Genomic DNA, 17,934 nt, shown 5'->3' on the forward strand with positions numbered 1-17,934 from the left:
TATATATATATATATATATATATATATATATATATATACTGTATTAGTCAAGAGCCTTGAGTCTAATTTATCACATTTTTTACATTAAATTTTGAAGAGTGTTGTGATTTACATGTTGTAGTCAATATTAGACCTACAAAGTCGATTTTGGAACATAATAAACACAATAATCAATATTTTGTAAGTTCTCCTCTAGCTTTAAATATACGAGGACAACAAACAGCCATTTATGCTATCAATTATTTGAAATTATCAACATGTGATCTCCTCAAGTGAGCTTCTTTTATATACTATTTTCAACTGGTGCCACATATTAAAACTGAATTTGAACTGGGAACAAGTAGAGAGAGTGCGCGTGATGATCCAGAATTTTGTAATACTACCCCTTCTTCATAAAACCACAATTTTGACAATATCTTCCTCTTTTATAGTAGAAAATCATCATTACACCGAGAACCACCATCATGTTTCACTTTTTTCTTACACAAAAGTTTTATTTAACAAAATAGAAAAAAAAACAATCAATATTTGTATTGTTGGTCCATAATGCACTGTCCAACTTGGTCTTGACATTTTGCTGCAAAGTTGTAAAGCTTGACCATTTCATGTATGAGAAACTAGGTTTTCTGAATCCAACTTTTTCATACAGACTGCTTTCTAATAACCACTTTCAAACAGTTTTTATTGCCAGTGTTAGCTTCATGCATACATTGCATTTTAATATTTATTTCTGAGGATGGTTTTAATGAATTTGGTTTTGACATTCTTTCAAAGATTATTCTCCAGTCTAGATAATGTTTTGTACATTCCATCCTCTCACTAGATTTGTATCTCCTAGTGACAGCAAAACACTTTTTTTTGAACTGCACTTTTGAAGGTTTCAACAATATACTGTCTATTTTCTTTTCTATGTAAAGCAATAATTTGCACGAATTTTCATTGTTCAATTCTAAATCATTTATATAGATTTTAGTTATTTTCAAACTTGTAAAGTTTTTGACACTTTACTGGTCATTTAGTACAAACAACCAAAATTGAAACTTGGGTGTTGGTGATTTAAAACAGATGAACATATCAATAGATTACATAAATTTTAAATGGCCACTAGTTGATGTACAGTTGTGATACTTTTTATAGTACTATTCTTACTATACTCACAAAACAAAAAAGGTAATCAATGTCAACTGCTTAGAATACTGTGTACATTTTGATCTTCTTACTTAAGAAATGATACATGTTCAGAGGAGGTCTACTAATACGGTGATTTCTGAGATGGAATGATTATCTTACAGGAATAGGCTAATATCTCTTAACTGAAAGTATGAAGTCGTATGACATTACAAGAGTTTCAGGTAGGCCCAAAGGGTAAAGGCCTCACATACCTTTATACTGTAATTTGTACGCAAAAGAACAAGATGACGCAAGTTTTAGCTTTGGAAAAAGGACAGACAGTAGTGGAAACTGGCACTTACAATTCTTGAAAAATAAATGGTGAGTTGACATTTTTACTGCTTTTAAAGGTGGGTGTGTAACATGAATGTGAAGTAGAAAAGAAGAAATCTAAGGAAACTTGTGCTTAGCACAAACAGTGAGCTTGACAGGGCAATCCATGTGTCTCATGTTCAATAACATCACAGCTCTCAAACATGCACAAATTTTGCAAGATACCTTTAATTTTTTTCAATACTGTGTAACTAGAATCAAGGATGAATCTCAGAATCCATATTTCTTGACTGAAACATACAAGTTTCTGTGAATCCATGGACTTTTCACATCTCTCTTGTGCAAAGGCATCTATGAAGGACCAAAGGTCCTTTGTTGTCTGTATAGTAAGTTATATAACACACAGAAATAGCACAAGAGACACCATTAAATATTTCACTAACAGTGGTTCCATCTTTGCTTCTATATGGCAAAGTTCGTTTTTCTAGTTGGACTAAGATTTTTTTTTATGAACAATAACAAATTTTGTAGTGTGTTAAGAGTTTTAGAAATATGAATACACATAGTTTACCTGTTGTTGAATGTTCAACAAAGACTCCATGTATTGGACAATTGTATCCTTGAAATCTTGTATACGACAGTGTTCAAAGCGTTCCACTTCTTTTCGAACCATTTTGGAAATATTTTCAAACTCTTCTTGATCGCTTTCTACTTTGGATTCCCACTAAGATTTAAAATATGTTTTATTATATATCTTCAAAACTGAATTTTTATCAACAACTGCAAATATTCTTAAACCCTTTTTAAATATTATGCTGTCAACTTGCTTTCTTTTTTCAATAGTATATGGTAAACACTTATGTTTTAAGTAACACCTCACATTATGCTTAGCAATTGCTTAACACAGGAGTGTTTTCTGTTATTGGGAAACTAATTCCTTGAAACATAATTGATAATAATCCAAAAAGAATGAAGACCCATATTAAATTAGATAAAAGGAAAAAAACTACAGTAATTGAGTGAAAAATAAAATACACAATTGTATTTAAAAAAATGAAGAAGAGCATTACGTAATTCAAATATACTTTCTTCATCTTCAACAAATATTTCATTAGAATTTTATACTTACCAAAATGCTCTCAACACTGGTTGTATGATGAATTAATAGAACATAAGTTTTTTATTTTTACCTAATATATAATACTTTATTTAGACAAGTTGTTTATGATCATTTAGTAGTGTTTTTACTGCAGATGTGACCCTTACATACTGTAAGTGAAAATCTAGGTGCTAGGCAATAGTATATAATCATGGCTATAAGATTAGGCACAATTAATGATGGCAAAGAAGTTCCACGGCCAGCTCAGGACAACAGTGTTTTGATAAAAACATGATTAACCTCATTACAGTCAGAAAGTATAACTATTATATGATTTGTTTTATTGGATGAAGAAGTTTGAAAGTTGAGATGAGTTTTCTATAGACTATGCAGCTTCTGCAAATAAAATAATTTTTATATTCGGTATTTGTAAGAATTCACAAATTCTGCAAATATGAAAATATTTACTCATTTTTTCAAGAAACAATTAAAAATGCTTACCTTTAATGTAGATTTAAATTACTGATTTTCATGTTTTCCTACATTCTTGTAAAACTATCCTATAGTTTTTATTTTATAAAAACTGTAAATTTGAGCTTAATATGAAATTGAAAATTTTTACCATATCAAAATTATATGGAAGCCAATTTTAATAAAAAAAAACACATTTATCAGAAGGTTTCATTTAATATATGAAATAAGTTTAAAACAAATTTAATAATTGTTTGTGTATAAATTTTTGTCATTTCTTTTTGGTAATTTTCTTTGTCCATTCAAGAAGTTACATAGGCAAATAATGCTTAATAAAAGTGTGGCCTTGTTGGCAAAATGGAACAATTGAATGAAAATTCATTGATCTAAATAAGCCTATCTCATCTTGGTCCATGAAAAACATTTCTTATTCTACCATACTGCATCATCATAATTGAAATGATGTATAAAAAATAAATCAAGATCTATAAAATAACGACTGTAATTGTGGTAGAAGTTGTTCACAAAACATTTTTTACTAACAACATATCATCAAGCTATGCTTTTTTAGCACTTTGTTTCAATTTCTATCCAAGTGTCCCGTGAAATGGAAGCCATATTAGCTTAAACAGTTGAAACAGAAAAATGGCTTTCATCACACCTATAAAGCTGAGATATAGGCAATTACATCACACCATGATTATTGAGGTTAAGGAACAGTGATTGGCTAAGATCAATAAATCTAAACCTGAGATAACAAGGTTCAATTTAGTGTTATTTTGGTAAAAAATATTTCGAATTTCCTCCTAAGAGCCATAAGTACCACATTATACTGTTTAAAATCAAAGTTTGCACATCTTTTATTTTTGTGTATACAATTAAATAAGTAAAAGGTTATTAAATAAACTTCCACCCTGAAGTAGGTAAAAAAACGATCCAACAACAACAACAAAAAAAAAGAAAAAAAAGAAAAAAAAAGAAGAGACTACAAGTTTGTTTTGTATGATTTTTGAAAAATTCAATGGTGCAATTTTGCCTTTAGGGCAGGATGCACCAATTTTGACACTGCAGAGTTAAAGTGATGATAGTCATTGACCAGCCCAATAATTGTTTAGTGTGAAATTTTCAAAAACAATAAATGGTAGTTCTAATGATATAATAGCTTTCCAATAATTTTAAAATCCTAAGCATCAATAAAATAACTATTAGCACACATATTTTAATACTGATGCATCAGCTTGATTTGTGAAACCCGAGTCTAAAAAAAGAAAAAGTTCTAAAATTTCCTGCAATTTCATGTTACTAATTTTAATTTGGAAACTTCAAATTCACAATTTTTCTAAAAATACCTTATAATTTTTGCTAATAAGAGATGCTTTGTCCTATCAGTTCCACAAAAAGTTCCCATGCTTTCTTATCTTATATACTTAAAATAGCATGTTTTATCTCATTTATAGGTTTATTCAAGAGAAACAGAAAAGTATGATATTTCCAGATTAACTACTTAGGTGAAATAACTACTAAGAACAATGACGTTGATTTTGAAAAAATATAAAAAATAAATATTTCATCGATGGTATTTGACTTTTTTTTTTTTATAGATATTAATTTTGTTCTATTTATCTTTCAAGTTCTATTCAAGTTTCAAAGTCTAGTTGGTAATGTGTACGTTAAAAATACCGCTTAGTGTGTGTTTTATAAACAAGTGAGCACTGTAATCTCGTACTTCTGTCACTTCTTCTCGAGCTTGAGCAATTTTGTCTGTTTTACCAGCAAGTTCCAGCTTTGCTTTCTGTTCTCGTTTTTTGGTTAACATCTGCTGGGCATGTTGCCATGTTTGGTAAACCTTCACTCGTTGATGGAATACACTCTGTACAGAGAAAAAAATCACTGTAGTTACCTCACTCAATAATGAGACCCCTAATAAGAGCTGTGATGATTATTTTTTATTGAAAATGGCAGAAGAAGTTTTTGAAGTACAACACATATATGCATCTTAAATATATTTTGAGAAAAGTATTGAAAATCATATTTAAAAAAAGTTTCTTTTTTAAGTAAAATATTTTCTTCTTATAAGTGTACCAAATTTTAGTTACAGGCACATTTTTAATTTTATAATTAAGACTGCAAACTGTAGAGACTGGGTGCAAATATGTCTTACCTTAATAGTCCCAATGAGTGCAATATAGTCCTTTAACATCTCTGCTAATAAGAAGAAGTCCTTGTTTGATTGACTCATATGCACTTGCTCCACTTTATCCTCAACTTCAGAAAGCTGAGAGAGTGCTCTAGAAAGGGCAGTATGCTCTTCACAATTCCCCAACATGGCTATACTTTTAGCAAACAAATTTGTGGTGTTGCACAGCTCTGTTAAAATAACAACATTTATTTAAAGAAAAAGTTTTATTTTTCAAAACAGGCTTTCTACCAGAGTAAAGAAAGCTAAGCTAAGCTGCATCTAGCAAGTTAATGAATAAATATATTTAAGCAAAGCTGTATCTGTCAATATTAAGAAAATAATCATCCAATAATAAATTTTAAGACTTTAATCTTCGTAAATGCAATACACAACAGTAACACAAGCCAAGCAAAGATGCACCTAGCAAAATAGGCAAGAAGTCAAATGAAAGCAATGTAAATGACTTATAGCTGATGGTCACTTTTAAATACCACTTCTCTTTATGAAATTTTTAATATTTCAAATTTTTCCTCTACTAATAAAAAATATAATTCTCAGTGCATGTATATGGTCGCAGTTGTTAATAATGTAATCAACAATGACTATACTGTCATAGCTTTCAAGCGGGTAATCACTGTCAGGTTATATATGGCCGGATTCTTTACAGTTGGTGTCTGTGACTTGTTGCCAATAAATTTCAACAATAAATAGACAGCTTGTTTTAAAATAATATATTCAAAACAAGTCAAACGTATGTACAAAAATCGTTACACTATTGGTTATCACACTTGTACCCAGGCTTCAGATAATTCTCTCTTTCTCTTCAAAGTCCACACAGGTTGGTTTAATTATTTTAGAACACCCTTTGACAAGACAAATTATTCTCCTCTATATCTGTTATTACAATCACCAATGACTATATGGTAACAGTTTTTTAAAGTAGATAATCATCTGTAAATATGTGATCAATCATAGTTGTTAATAACGTAATCATCACGGACTATATGGTAACAGTGTTTAAGTAGGTAATCATCTGTAAATATATAATTACAGTTTTTAAGCAGGTAATTACCAATGACTATATGGTAACAGTGTTTTAAAGTAGATAATCATCTGTAAATATGTGATCAATCACAGTTGTTAATAATGTAATCACCACGGAACAATATGGTAACAGTGTTTAAGTAGGTAATCATCTGTAAATATACAATTACAGTTTTTAAGCAGGTAATTACCAATGACTATATGGTCACAATTTCTAATTAGGTACAAGAAAATTCAAGCAATAATCAGTAAAGCTCAATCAAAAACAAACTACAAACACAATTTATTGTAAACATGGAAATTATAAATTCAAAAGGTATAGCTTATTATTTATGACTAATTTTGCATTCATGACATAGGACAAAAATATTTAACATTGTAATCTAAAATGAAAAAGTAGAGAAAAAACCAAAAAGCAGATATTTGAGGGAGAAAATAAAAAAGTAGGAAAAATAGAGATGGTAGACTAATATTTACATAAAATAAAAACAAAATTTGGACTTCATTTTACAATTTTACTTGTACTGAGGGTTAGTCACACAAGGGCAGTTACTTTCTGCACATCATTAATTGTGATCAATCTGATGACTATGAATATGCACTATTGTTTGACACTACAACTTACTGTGAAAAATAACGAGGTCAACTGCAGACCACACATTATGATAAACTTTCTACAGATCCTTCACAGTACATGAATCAGCTTCTAAGCCAATTCAATTTTTATCACAATGCCCTTCTGAGAATGGTTCTTATTTTGTAACTATCATTTTGGCACAATGCCTGTTACTGTCATAAATGCTCTGTGAGCTTTCCATTTTGATTCAGAATACTGAATGTTCCCTTCTTCAAAACATTTTCTTTTGGTTCTACATAATTGGACAGCCTCATTATGCAAATATCCTTCCCCAGAATGGGCTGAGACATTTACTTCCAGCCATAATTCTACCATAGTGGTACTGCATGTCAAGTCAAAGAATTCACTATGAACAAAATATGTAGGTGCTAAACATGTTGCCCATGTGTCACAGCTTGCACAAACATATACAATGTGTAATGGTATTATTAACTCTCTTTAAAATAATAATAAAATGCAAGGTAACTAAAGTGTGTCCAAACAATATATATCCTGAATTTGTAAAAGTTTCAAACATAATGCAAATGATACATTATTCTTAAAATTTCAATTCACCTTTGCGATGGTGAACCAGGGCCTCTACGCTATTGTGTAGCTTACGAAGTTGTTGTTCCAAATTTTCCATTTGATGTTGTTTTTCTTCAAACCACTGAAAAGAGAAAAGAAATGTTTATATAACTTTCAAAATTGTCTGTTTTTAACTTCAAGAATTAATAAATCTCAGCAACTTATTTGTAAGTTTATCTTAAATGCTAAAAGGGACATCCACTCAAAAGTTACAAGATGTCAACATTTAATTCAGTTACCTAAAAAAATTGCTGTAATTTCATAGATTAATCATTTGAACATTTTTAAGATACATGTGTACAGCTTTTGAACAGTTTCTCTGAATACAAAACAATTCATAACAAAGATGAAACAGCAATCGTAACAGTTTTTGCAATGTCAGTATTATAGTTGCTTAGATATTAAAGTAGTTAAAGAACACACTAACTCAAAGTTTTTGTAAAATAATGAACATTTTGAGAGCTTACCAATTCTCATTGTCAAGGGAGTCAGAGAAGAATTATTGAACTTAAGTCATGACATATGAAAAATTGCAATAATCAGTGGAATCAAAACTAAAGAATATTAAAACTATTAGGTATGAAATATAGAAAGTTTTACAATTTATTTTAGTTAATGTGATTTTCTCATACTTTATGTATTGTTCCCAAATGATCTTCGGTCATATTTTTGTAATGAAAGCTTAACTTCAATATGATTAGTGCATGGGTAAAACACTAAATAAGCTGTATATGCATCAATAACAATTTTTATTACTAATTTAGTACATGGATAATCAGCACAAATATTCTAGATAGTATTACTACAACTCCATTAAAAAGTTAAAATATAATAACAATAGAAAATAGATATCACTTTCACTATAATATGATGTTTCAAGCAATGTATTAGGCAACTTAATAAATGGATATGAAATACAGCAGAGCAGCAGACATCCTACCTGAATGTCAGAGAGAGACTGATTAAGTAAAATGTGATTCCAGAAGAAAGGAAGCATGAAGAAAATCAGAGAGAAATGTAGAAAACACCATACATACACGGAATACAGAATGAACATAATAAACCATAGCTAAAGACACATGCTACAAATTAATCCCTCAAAAAGAACAATAATTTAAATACAATACAATTGACTTAAAAGAAAACTTGTAAAACAAAAATACAGATAAAAATATTTCAAATATACTGAATATTGTTACTTTAGAATTAAAATATTAAGTATCATTTCACTGCTGGGCAAAGATATTCCATAAAAAAAAGTGTGTTGTAAAACTAATAAGCTCTTTGTGAAGAAGGTCAGGTAGACATAAATTAAGTTTCAAAAATTATAGATTAATGTGTACCATTAATGTGCAAAATAGAATATAAAGTAGTGGTAAAAAACTCGCCAAATTAAAACAACTTTATTAACAAAATAAGAAAATGATGTTTTGGGCAACAGGCAACTAGTGACAATGTTAATATAAGGGTTAGGTTGAAAGAACAAATAACATGTGGCTCGAAGGCTCAAGACGATGTTCCTGAAGCTACAAACGAGCTAATAGAAGTAACATATAAAATAAAAACATAATAATAATAATAATAATAAAAGTACAAAAATTGTATAAATAAATTTAAAAAATGAAACTTAGACCAAAAATACATGCAACAATGTTAGAAAATAAATGAACACGTGCATTTGGTAATATTGTTCAAAAAGATGTAACAATAAAGGGTAAGTGAACTTAATAGGAGTGAAGAATGACTGTGAAAAGAAAATAATATAAAAGTAACAAAAGTGGGTGACTAAAGTGAACAGGCTAGAGAGGAATAAGAGTGCGAACAATGAACGAAAGGTTGTAGCCATAAAATTCCAGTGTGAGAAAGTATAAAAAAGTGTAGGGCGGGGAAAAAGAAAGGATGAAGTTAAATGAAAGAGAACTCTTCATTCATTCCAAAGGGATTAACAGTGCCTAATCTAAAAATCAAACGTTTTTCCAGGCCTTCTCTTTGCTTTACAGTGGATGGAGCAAGTGCGAGTCCAAATATGGAGAAATCAGACATGCAATGGGAAGGATTATTAAAGTGTCTACCTGTGGGTTTTGTATCATCATTATTTTTTTATGTAGGAGAGATGTTCACGTGAATGATCCCCTAAGTGGTGACCCGTTTGACCAACGTATTACATGTTGCACTTTTTACAGCAAACACAGTATATCAAGCTTATGGAAATGCAAGTGAACGATTGTTGTATTTGAAATTTCCCATTAGGGCCAGATATGGATGTTGTGGTGTTAACATATTGGCAAGTGATGCATTTCTTTCTATGACAACAGGCTGTACCCAAGTTCATACTAGGGGTAGATTTCTGAATGACACCGTGGACTAAAATGTTTTTTATATTTTTATTATGTCTGTAACTGACAAGTGGGGGTTTTTTAAAAAATTTGGAAGAAATTACAGCTTCTTTGTTTAATTTTGCACAAAAGCTAGTTGAAAGCTATCTGTGCCAGCCATCCCTAATTTAGAAGTGATAGACTAGAAGGAAGGCAGTAAGTGAACATCACCTGCTGCCAACTCTTGGACAATTCTTTACCAACTAAAAAAGTAAGATTGACTGTCACATTATAATGCTACCGTGGCTGGAAGGATGAGCATGTTTAGTGATGTAATTTGAGCCTGTGACTTGCAGATTGTAAGTCCAACACCTTAACCACCAGGCTGAGCTATTACAGAAAATAAAGAAATTATTTTACCCAAGGCAATGATAAAAGTGTGATATATGAATATACCATATATTTCTATCTTTTCGTTGTTTTATAATATTTAACCTGAATTCATTCTTTGATCTGGATGTATGAAGGTTTCACACAACACAGTAGAGAAAATTGTTAAATTGATCTTGTTTCAAGCCTTTATTTCTTTGTTGTTCTCGAAGTAATTAACATCCGTTACCACTCAGGGAGAACATTGATTAACACAATGTTGTGTAAGAATGGCAACAGCTATTTTCTTCAACAGTTGTTCAGGTGATATCTAGAGGTTATGATCCTATTTAATTTGTAATGAGAATGACTAGTGACATGGGTAATGCATGTTGAGCTGAGTGAATGTGAGCTTTCTTGGAGAACCTGGCATTTAGGTAGTCTGCAACAACGTCACAACAGATAATGTCTAGGACTTGGTCTTGATCAAAACAGTGGGAGAAGAGCCACCAAGAACAACCATTTGGCATGAGAACTGCAAATATATACATCGTGTCTGTGTTTGATTGTCTAATACATCTTGTGCACTTTGTTCTAGATTTGTGCCCAGTCTTGTTATTCTATTTAACATTAACTCAGTTATGCAAGGTTTATTAATTCTCTACAATCGGTATCTTGAACGAATCTCTTGTTATTTATTTAGTGGACCTATCTGATAGCTGGAACAAATATCCAGTTCACCTGAATATACCATAATATCCAAACATATACAGGAAGTAGCTCTCCATCTTTATCTGATGCGCATCACCTCACTGTTCAAATATAATATTCATACAAACAGATTATTTTTTAATGAAAAACTATCATTAGATTATTGTTTACTTGTTACATATGTATCTATAAAATATCTAGTAGTGTTACACTTGCTTGTTTATGAAGAGTAATAGACCAACACAGTCTACCTGCTAAAAAGACAAACCTATGCTATGTCAAAACCAACACTACAGTGATCAAAGTCAACAGACTTGATATTTGTGCCATTATGTTAAAAACTACATTTTTAACCACTTTCCACTAAATATAACATTAAATGACAATATCACACAAGTAGTTTGGTAGTCAAACACTGTAGAGAAAACACTTTTCAAAATAAAATCTGAATAACTTCTTTTTCAAAAGACAAACTTTTAATTTATTGATTAATATGTTGCACACAAACTATAAGACCAGCAACCATAAGTTTTGCCCCAACCTCTCCATTGACGAAGCAATGAATTTGCTTTTGTCGATTACTTTGTAAATATACAAATAGTGCTGGAATTAAGTAAAATCCTTCCAAAGCACATCAAAACTAGTAAAGGAATTTTATCTAAAGTTTTAGTTTCAACTTAATTATATGTTATTTTAATTTTAAAAAGTAAATGTAGTATGTTGACAACAATATGGTACATTAAAATGTCTAAAAATTAATTTAATTAAATAACTTTTCATATTGTACTTCATTTGGTTTGCTGTTATTTAAAAATACATCAACTAGACTATACAAAGTGTAGATATTATGTGTTTATCAAAGTGCAACCATAACTAAATACATTTTTAATGTGAATTTATTTGGTATTTGCAGAAAATAAGCATTTTTTTCTGCATCCAGTGAAAATAGATTGAATTCTAATTTCTTTTGCACTAATTACTGAAATTAAGCAGTTTATAACCTTTAATATTTGTTTAAACATAATCTTTTTTTTTTCTTCCTTTTCACTGAAAAAAATGAAGTCTAAGTCTCTGGATTAATCAATTGTTATTGTTTGCAAAATATGTAAAATCTGGCATTTTCTAATAACTCTAAAATTGATAAGTAAAATCAAATTACTTATAAAACAAAAGACTAAATTATGTGTTTTCCTTTACTTTCTTTGGCTTCAATTAAAGTACTTTAGCTATAAACTAAAAAATATTTGCTTACTATTGTAAATTCAACACAACACAAACTACAAGTATGCTTCATTATAATATATATATTTTTTTTTAATTTCAACTTATCTTTTACTGTTGTGCTTACAAATGAACTAACAAGACTAAAGTCAACTGAATTTTCAAAATCTTTACACTTAGTGTTTCCACACTTAATAATGTTTCCCAAACAATTTCAAACATTCATATAGATTGACAAAATATATGTAAAACAACAACAAAAAAATGTTTTGCTTAAAAATAGTACTTAATAAGCTTAATAACAACTTAATTGTTCAACTAGTTCTTATCCTGTAATTAATACTGATTTGTATTTTAATCTTCCCAATGGCATACATATAATGTCACAAGCCTTACAGTAAAATTTCAATATTTCCCCACCTTCTTTATTATTCACATGAGAAACAGGACATGAATGCTTGTATCTCAAGGTATGTTAATATCTTAGAAACTTTAAACCTATGTACTAGGATGGGCAGAAACTTCTTAAAAAATTAATAAGTGTGTTCTTTATAGAAGAGTCCTCAGAGATGTGCAAAAAATAAAATAACAGCTTTTTTCCTGAATTACGCTAATATTATTAAAAAATAACAAAATATTAACACTAAAATATTTTTGATTAAAAACGTTTAGAATTATTATGAATACTTAAATTTTGAAAAGCTGGTGTGCCCTCACACCAAGATGATGCTCATTATTCAAGATAGGGTTAATGGCTTAATTTTACAGGCCCTGTAGCTGTACTATGGTGGTATGTACCCCACTGTACCTTCCTATCAATTATAATTTTAACACTGTTCATAATAATATGTGAGCAATCTATAACAGAGGCACCATTTCAGTTTACAAAATTTCTAATAATATGAGTAAAGTTTGATTTCACTGTCACATTAGTCCAAAAACTTACAAACAAACATTTAAAATTTAGATTCTATTTTTCAAATACAAACAGTATAACCCAACAGGAGCAGAGGTATTCTGCTTTTACCTCTGACGAAGATAAGTTCACCTGTCAAACATGCTCGAGTTTTTGTACTGCTTCTAATACTAACAAACTTAAAGTAGACTAGATTTAGGATTTATAAAGGAGACAGTGGTTTCTAGGAAATATTTTATACTCACTGTAAGTTAATACAAATGCTGTTCTCAATTAGTCACATTTTATTAACTAATGGATGTTGATATTTTCTACCTTATATCTTAAAGTACATGTATTCTTATAAACTTGATTATCATTCTCATAACAATTCAGATGGTTTCTAACTAATATCCTTTTAAAAAGTGCTAATACATTTTTGTTGCAATAACCTAGTGTTTATAACTTCATCTCTTCTAAGTGGTTGGTATTTTTCTCAAACTATGAATTGTTTCAGTTTAATATTTCCACTGCTTTTTTTACCCTTACAGTAATAACTTAAAAACACATTTTCCAGTTTAACATCACCAATGGATATATTTATCTATTCATCATTAAAATCAGAATTTGCATATCAGTAATGAAACAATTTTAAAATAATTTACTTAGAAAGCATTAGGTTATTTAACATACATACACAGAGATTAATTGAATTCCAAGTTACAAGTAAAGCTACAAGAGAAATTATATCTACAATCACACTTACTGGGTCTGACTCGTCCATTTTAAAAGTCATCTTGCTCATTGATTCCCCAAATTTGTTAAACAATCTCATAACTCCTGCTCCACTTAATGCAGATGTACTGGTTGCTCGAGGAAGATCAGACTCAAGTTCTAAAAATTCTCGAAAATCTGGATCCAAACGAAGAACAGGGTGATTTGCTGTGCGATTCAGGTAGCGTTCTAAGGCTGCTCGTCTTTTTTCAACAAAATCAGAGGAACTTCCCGATTCATCTTTACTCATTTTTATCTTTGTCATGCCTAGAATTTTACATGCTTCCGTTAGAACACTTCAAACTAAACTTTAACATGTAAGTGGTAGTATATTTTAAAAATACATGGATATTTATTATTAATGTAATATGTTAAGGTTTCTTAGTACTATCACAAGTCCTAACTGTCAAGAGAGACTTTAAATTACTAAAAATGCTATACTAAGTAGATGCATAATCCACTGATTGTTAAATTGCTTAATACAATATGTAGTAAATATAATGTATAGGAGTAAAATATAATAATTGTAAAGAAAAAATTACATTAGTAATCTGCTGTTAAAAACAGAACTTCAAAAATTAAATTTAAAGAATACTATATATTAATAAATCACATAGAACTATGCTCCAAATATAAATACCAAATTTTAAATCACTTTGTATGGTTAAGATTCATTTTCTTTATTATTCAGTGTTACTATTGAGAAAATCTCTGAAAGAAACCAGTCATTTTAAATATAATTGCTCATTGAAAATTAAACTGATACTTGTCCTTTGTCAGAGAGCAAAAAATAATTAAAAAAAATACATGTATAAGCTATTCCAAAACATTAAAATTAAAAATTTTCAAACCTATAACACTTTTCTCAGGTGCAGGGGGAACCAATCGGCCCAGATGAAGATGTTTCTGTACGAGTTTATCGTGTAAGCCAAGAAAGTCACTAAATCGACGAGAGACTATCATATTTTTGTTTTTGAAATATGGAAAGTTAGTTTTAGTCTCCACCCTGTATATCATGTAAGCTCCCATGCCATCCCCAACTTTCTGAGGTTCATTAATTGAAATATTCAGAAACTGGTCCCCACTTTCTTCTTCTAGCTGTAAGGAAATATTGAAGTGTCCTTAAAATGTGTTATAAATTACATTTCCTCCATCAACAAAGAGTCACAACTTAGCCAAAGTTAAAAACAAAATGTTTGCACAAGCACTAAAAAAACTATGTTAATCTGGTTCTTTCTGCTATATCTAATAAATAAATATTCTTAAAATAAGCTATCCATAAGTCAGTAACTTAAAGCAATAAATTCCTACTACATTCTTGTATTTTTTTAAGCAATGTAAATATTATTTCTATAAACATAAATCAAAATGTCTTGTTTAAATTGACAGACTTAAAGAAGGCTTACAGATATTTTTATGTGTTTATGAATGTTGGATTTAGGAATTAGAAACAATACAAATACTAGAAATAAAACACTGAAAACACAACTTTCAAATTTTTTTCTTCTCAAATGTTTGTGAATAAATTGGTATAAAATATTTTTTTCATTATTGGAAATTTCATACACAAATAGTAGCACTCAAATACCTCACTTTATACTTTAAATCATGTTAAAAGACATTATTTCCAAAGGAATTAATTGTTGCTAATATTATTGTTTCTGAAATGAGTATCAATTTAACAAAGATTTCACCTTTTTCACAATATGTTAATTCTAGATGTGACAAAAATAAATATAACAATGTTTTTTAAGTAGGAAGCTGTAGGATGTGATCATAACTTCACTCTGATTCAAACACCCCAGGAAGAGCATGGTTCCTTCATTTGCAAAGTCAATAACCATATTCAGCATGTGTAAAGCACACACACACAGGTGAAATGTGATACTCAGTAATATCCTCCAAGTAAATACAGACTTTTACGGTAATATGACACATTAAACACAGCTGACAATTTCATAGGCACATTATGATTAGAGCTATTCGCATAAGACATCAACTGTGGATATGACAAAAAGACAAGGAACTAACAAGTCAGTTGGCAGTAATGAAGTACCACAACTGTATAACATTCATTTGAACTGAAACTAAGATCCAATATTGCTGCCCAATAAATCATGTAGAAAATGAAGAACTATGAGTAGGTTGAAACATGGTCTGTGTTGTATGAAGAATTTTAGTATCATGTTTGTTGAAAGCATGAGAACAACTCAACAAAGGCTTTTTGTACTTCTGAGGTAAGTCTACATTCTAATAAAAAACGTTTTAAGAAACATTGCATCACATAAACAAACCACTGTATATACATGTAAGCTGTACACAATCTTCAGCACAAAAATACATGTGCCTCAACACAACAAAAAGAATGCAAAAACAGAGAACAGTGACTTAATTGACTTCTAAGCAGTTTTAATGTTTAGTTTAACATGAAACTTGGTAGGTTTTGGTAAACGTCTGTTTAATAGAACAAAAAAATAACTTTTTCTGTTTACTTATAATCTCAAAACAATTACCCACAAACTAACCTCTTCTGGTGACTTAGCTGCCTTCCTGGCAGCTGGTTTTGGGGGTCCAGTTGGAGTTATCTCAGCAGGAGCAGAAGGTTCTGTAATTTTATCATCAGATGACGATTCCAAGAATGGAGATTTTCTTTCTTCTTCAGGAGTACAGAATTCAAATTTTGTCTCTGGACTAACTGGAGGACCATCATCATCAAGATTAACCTCTTCTCCACCTCCTGTAAAATATAAGAAGAAAAAAATAATGCATTATTTTGATGTAAAATAAACTTATTTCACATCATAATTCTATACAGAGTTGTGCAATTTAATCTATTAATTGCAATAACTGATTAATCAAATTACGATTAAATCAACTGTCACAAAAATAAGCAACTAGTTGAATTTATTTGTTCTGATTATTCCAACAACAGATTATTTGAAATCATGATTAAATTGATTGTCACGAAAATAACCAACTAATTAAAATTAGTATTTCTGATTATTACTGCTTTCTATATTGATTGTTATAAAAACAATCAAATAATTGAAATTAGGGTTTCTGGTTATTCTAATATCCAAGTAATCAAAATATTGCCATTATGTTTGTTGTTAAGCACAAAGCTACATAATGAACTATTTGCACACTGCCAACTGGAGGTATCAAACCTATTTTAGCTTTACAGCTTTTTTTCATACTTTAAGTTTGACGATTTGGAGTTCAGAAGCAAGATTTAAGGGTTTTGGGTTCAATTTCCATTGCCAACAAACATTTTTGCCCTGTATTTGTTAAAGCAAAGCTACTAACGATATCATCCTCTGCTGACTAGAAGAAAGGTAATTGGTTGGCAGCACCCACTGCCAACCCTTTGGCTACTTACACATTATATAAAGTGCATATTTTACCATGTTATGTTTCTAATCTATAATTTGTATTATTTAATATCGCATAAGCAGGCATGAATCTTGGGAGGTGATATACACAGTCCAATCACCCCCACCCTCTTCATATTTTTCACAAAAAGTCCAAATAAAAAAGGCTGTGGTTTTACTTTACTTGGGCTATTACCATGAAAAGATTTTTTCTTAGGTTTTCTGAAATCAACACAGTTGGAGTCTATAGCAATCAAATGAATGTCTCCACCAAGACCAAACTATTCTTAAACTAATAAAAGAATATGAATGTTCATTAACACTTTCACAATGAGAGCCCCTTTAAAAGCTTTTCAATGTATGTGAATGAAATTAACTCTTTCAGCACAGGGTAAGTCCCTGGAACCAACCTTGTAGTCATTTTGTGCTTATTATAGTTTTCATGTTTTAACTTTTAAATTAATAAGCAAATGTTAACAAAATTTGGTATATTATCAATAAACATTACAATGCTTTTACACACAAAATATAAAATTTTCATATTTTTCACATGCCTTTTTTTTCTTTTGGCATGTTGCCTATCTAACATACAAAGTAATTTTCATTTTATGATTAAAAATACTTTTGTGCATCAGAAAATTTTAAAATTTCACATGAAAACTCTTTATAATGTCCAGATAGTTATCAAGTGTTTCTTAGGTAATTTTTTTTTATATTTTATGTTATTTTCAGTAATTAATCTCTGTACATGTTTGGTAGATTTCACCGATCTCATAACCACCATAAAAAAATTAGGAAATAAATTATGCCTCTTTCAGTCAAGAATGAACACAAATTA

General features: G+C 29.8%; 1 protein-coding gene across 1 annotated transcript in view; it reads right to left on the reverse strand.

Annotated features, from left to right (window-relative positions):
- LOC106471997 (sorting nexin-2-like) overlaps positions 1–17,934 on the reverse strand; it is a 34,733-nt gene that overhangs the window by 3,579 nt on the left and 13,220 nt on the right. The window contains exons 3-9 of the mRNA XM_013932629.2: positions 16,251–16,462; positions 14,577–14,823; positions 13,718–13,992; positions 7,429–7,522; positions 5,175–5,380; positions 4,740–4,883; positions 2,015–2,167 (exon numbers count right to left, since the gene is read on the reverse strand). Coding sequence (XP_013788083.1) covers positions 2,015–2,167; positions 4,740–4,883; positions 5,175–5,380; positions 7,429–7,522; positions 13,718–13,992; positions 14,577–14,823; positions 16,251–16,462 — 1,331 coding nt within the window. The remainder of the gene's footprint in view (positions 1–2,014; positions 2,168–4,739; positions 4,884–5,174; positions 5,381–7,428; positions 7,523–13,717; positions 13,993–14,576; positions 14,824–16,250; positions 16,463–17,934) is intronic.

This window comes from Limulus polyphemus, unplaced genomic scaffold (genome assembly GCF_000517525.1).
Source record: "Limulus polyphemus unplaced genomic scaffold, Limulus_polyphemus-2.1.2 Scaffold116, whole genome shotgun sequence".
NCBI classification, from domain to species: Eukaryota; Metazoa; Arthropoda; class Merostomata; order Xiphosura; family Limulidae; genus Limulus; species Limulus polyphemus.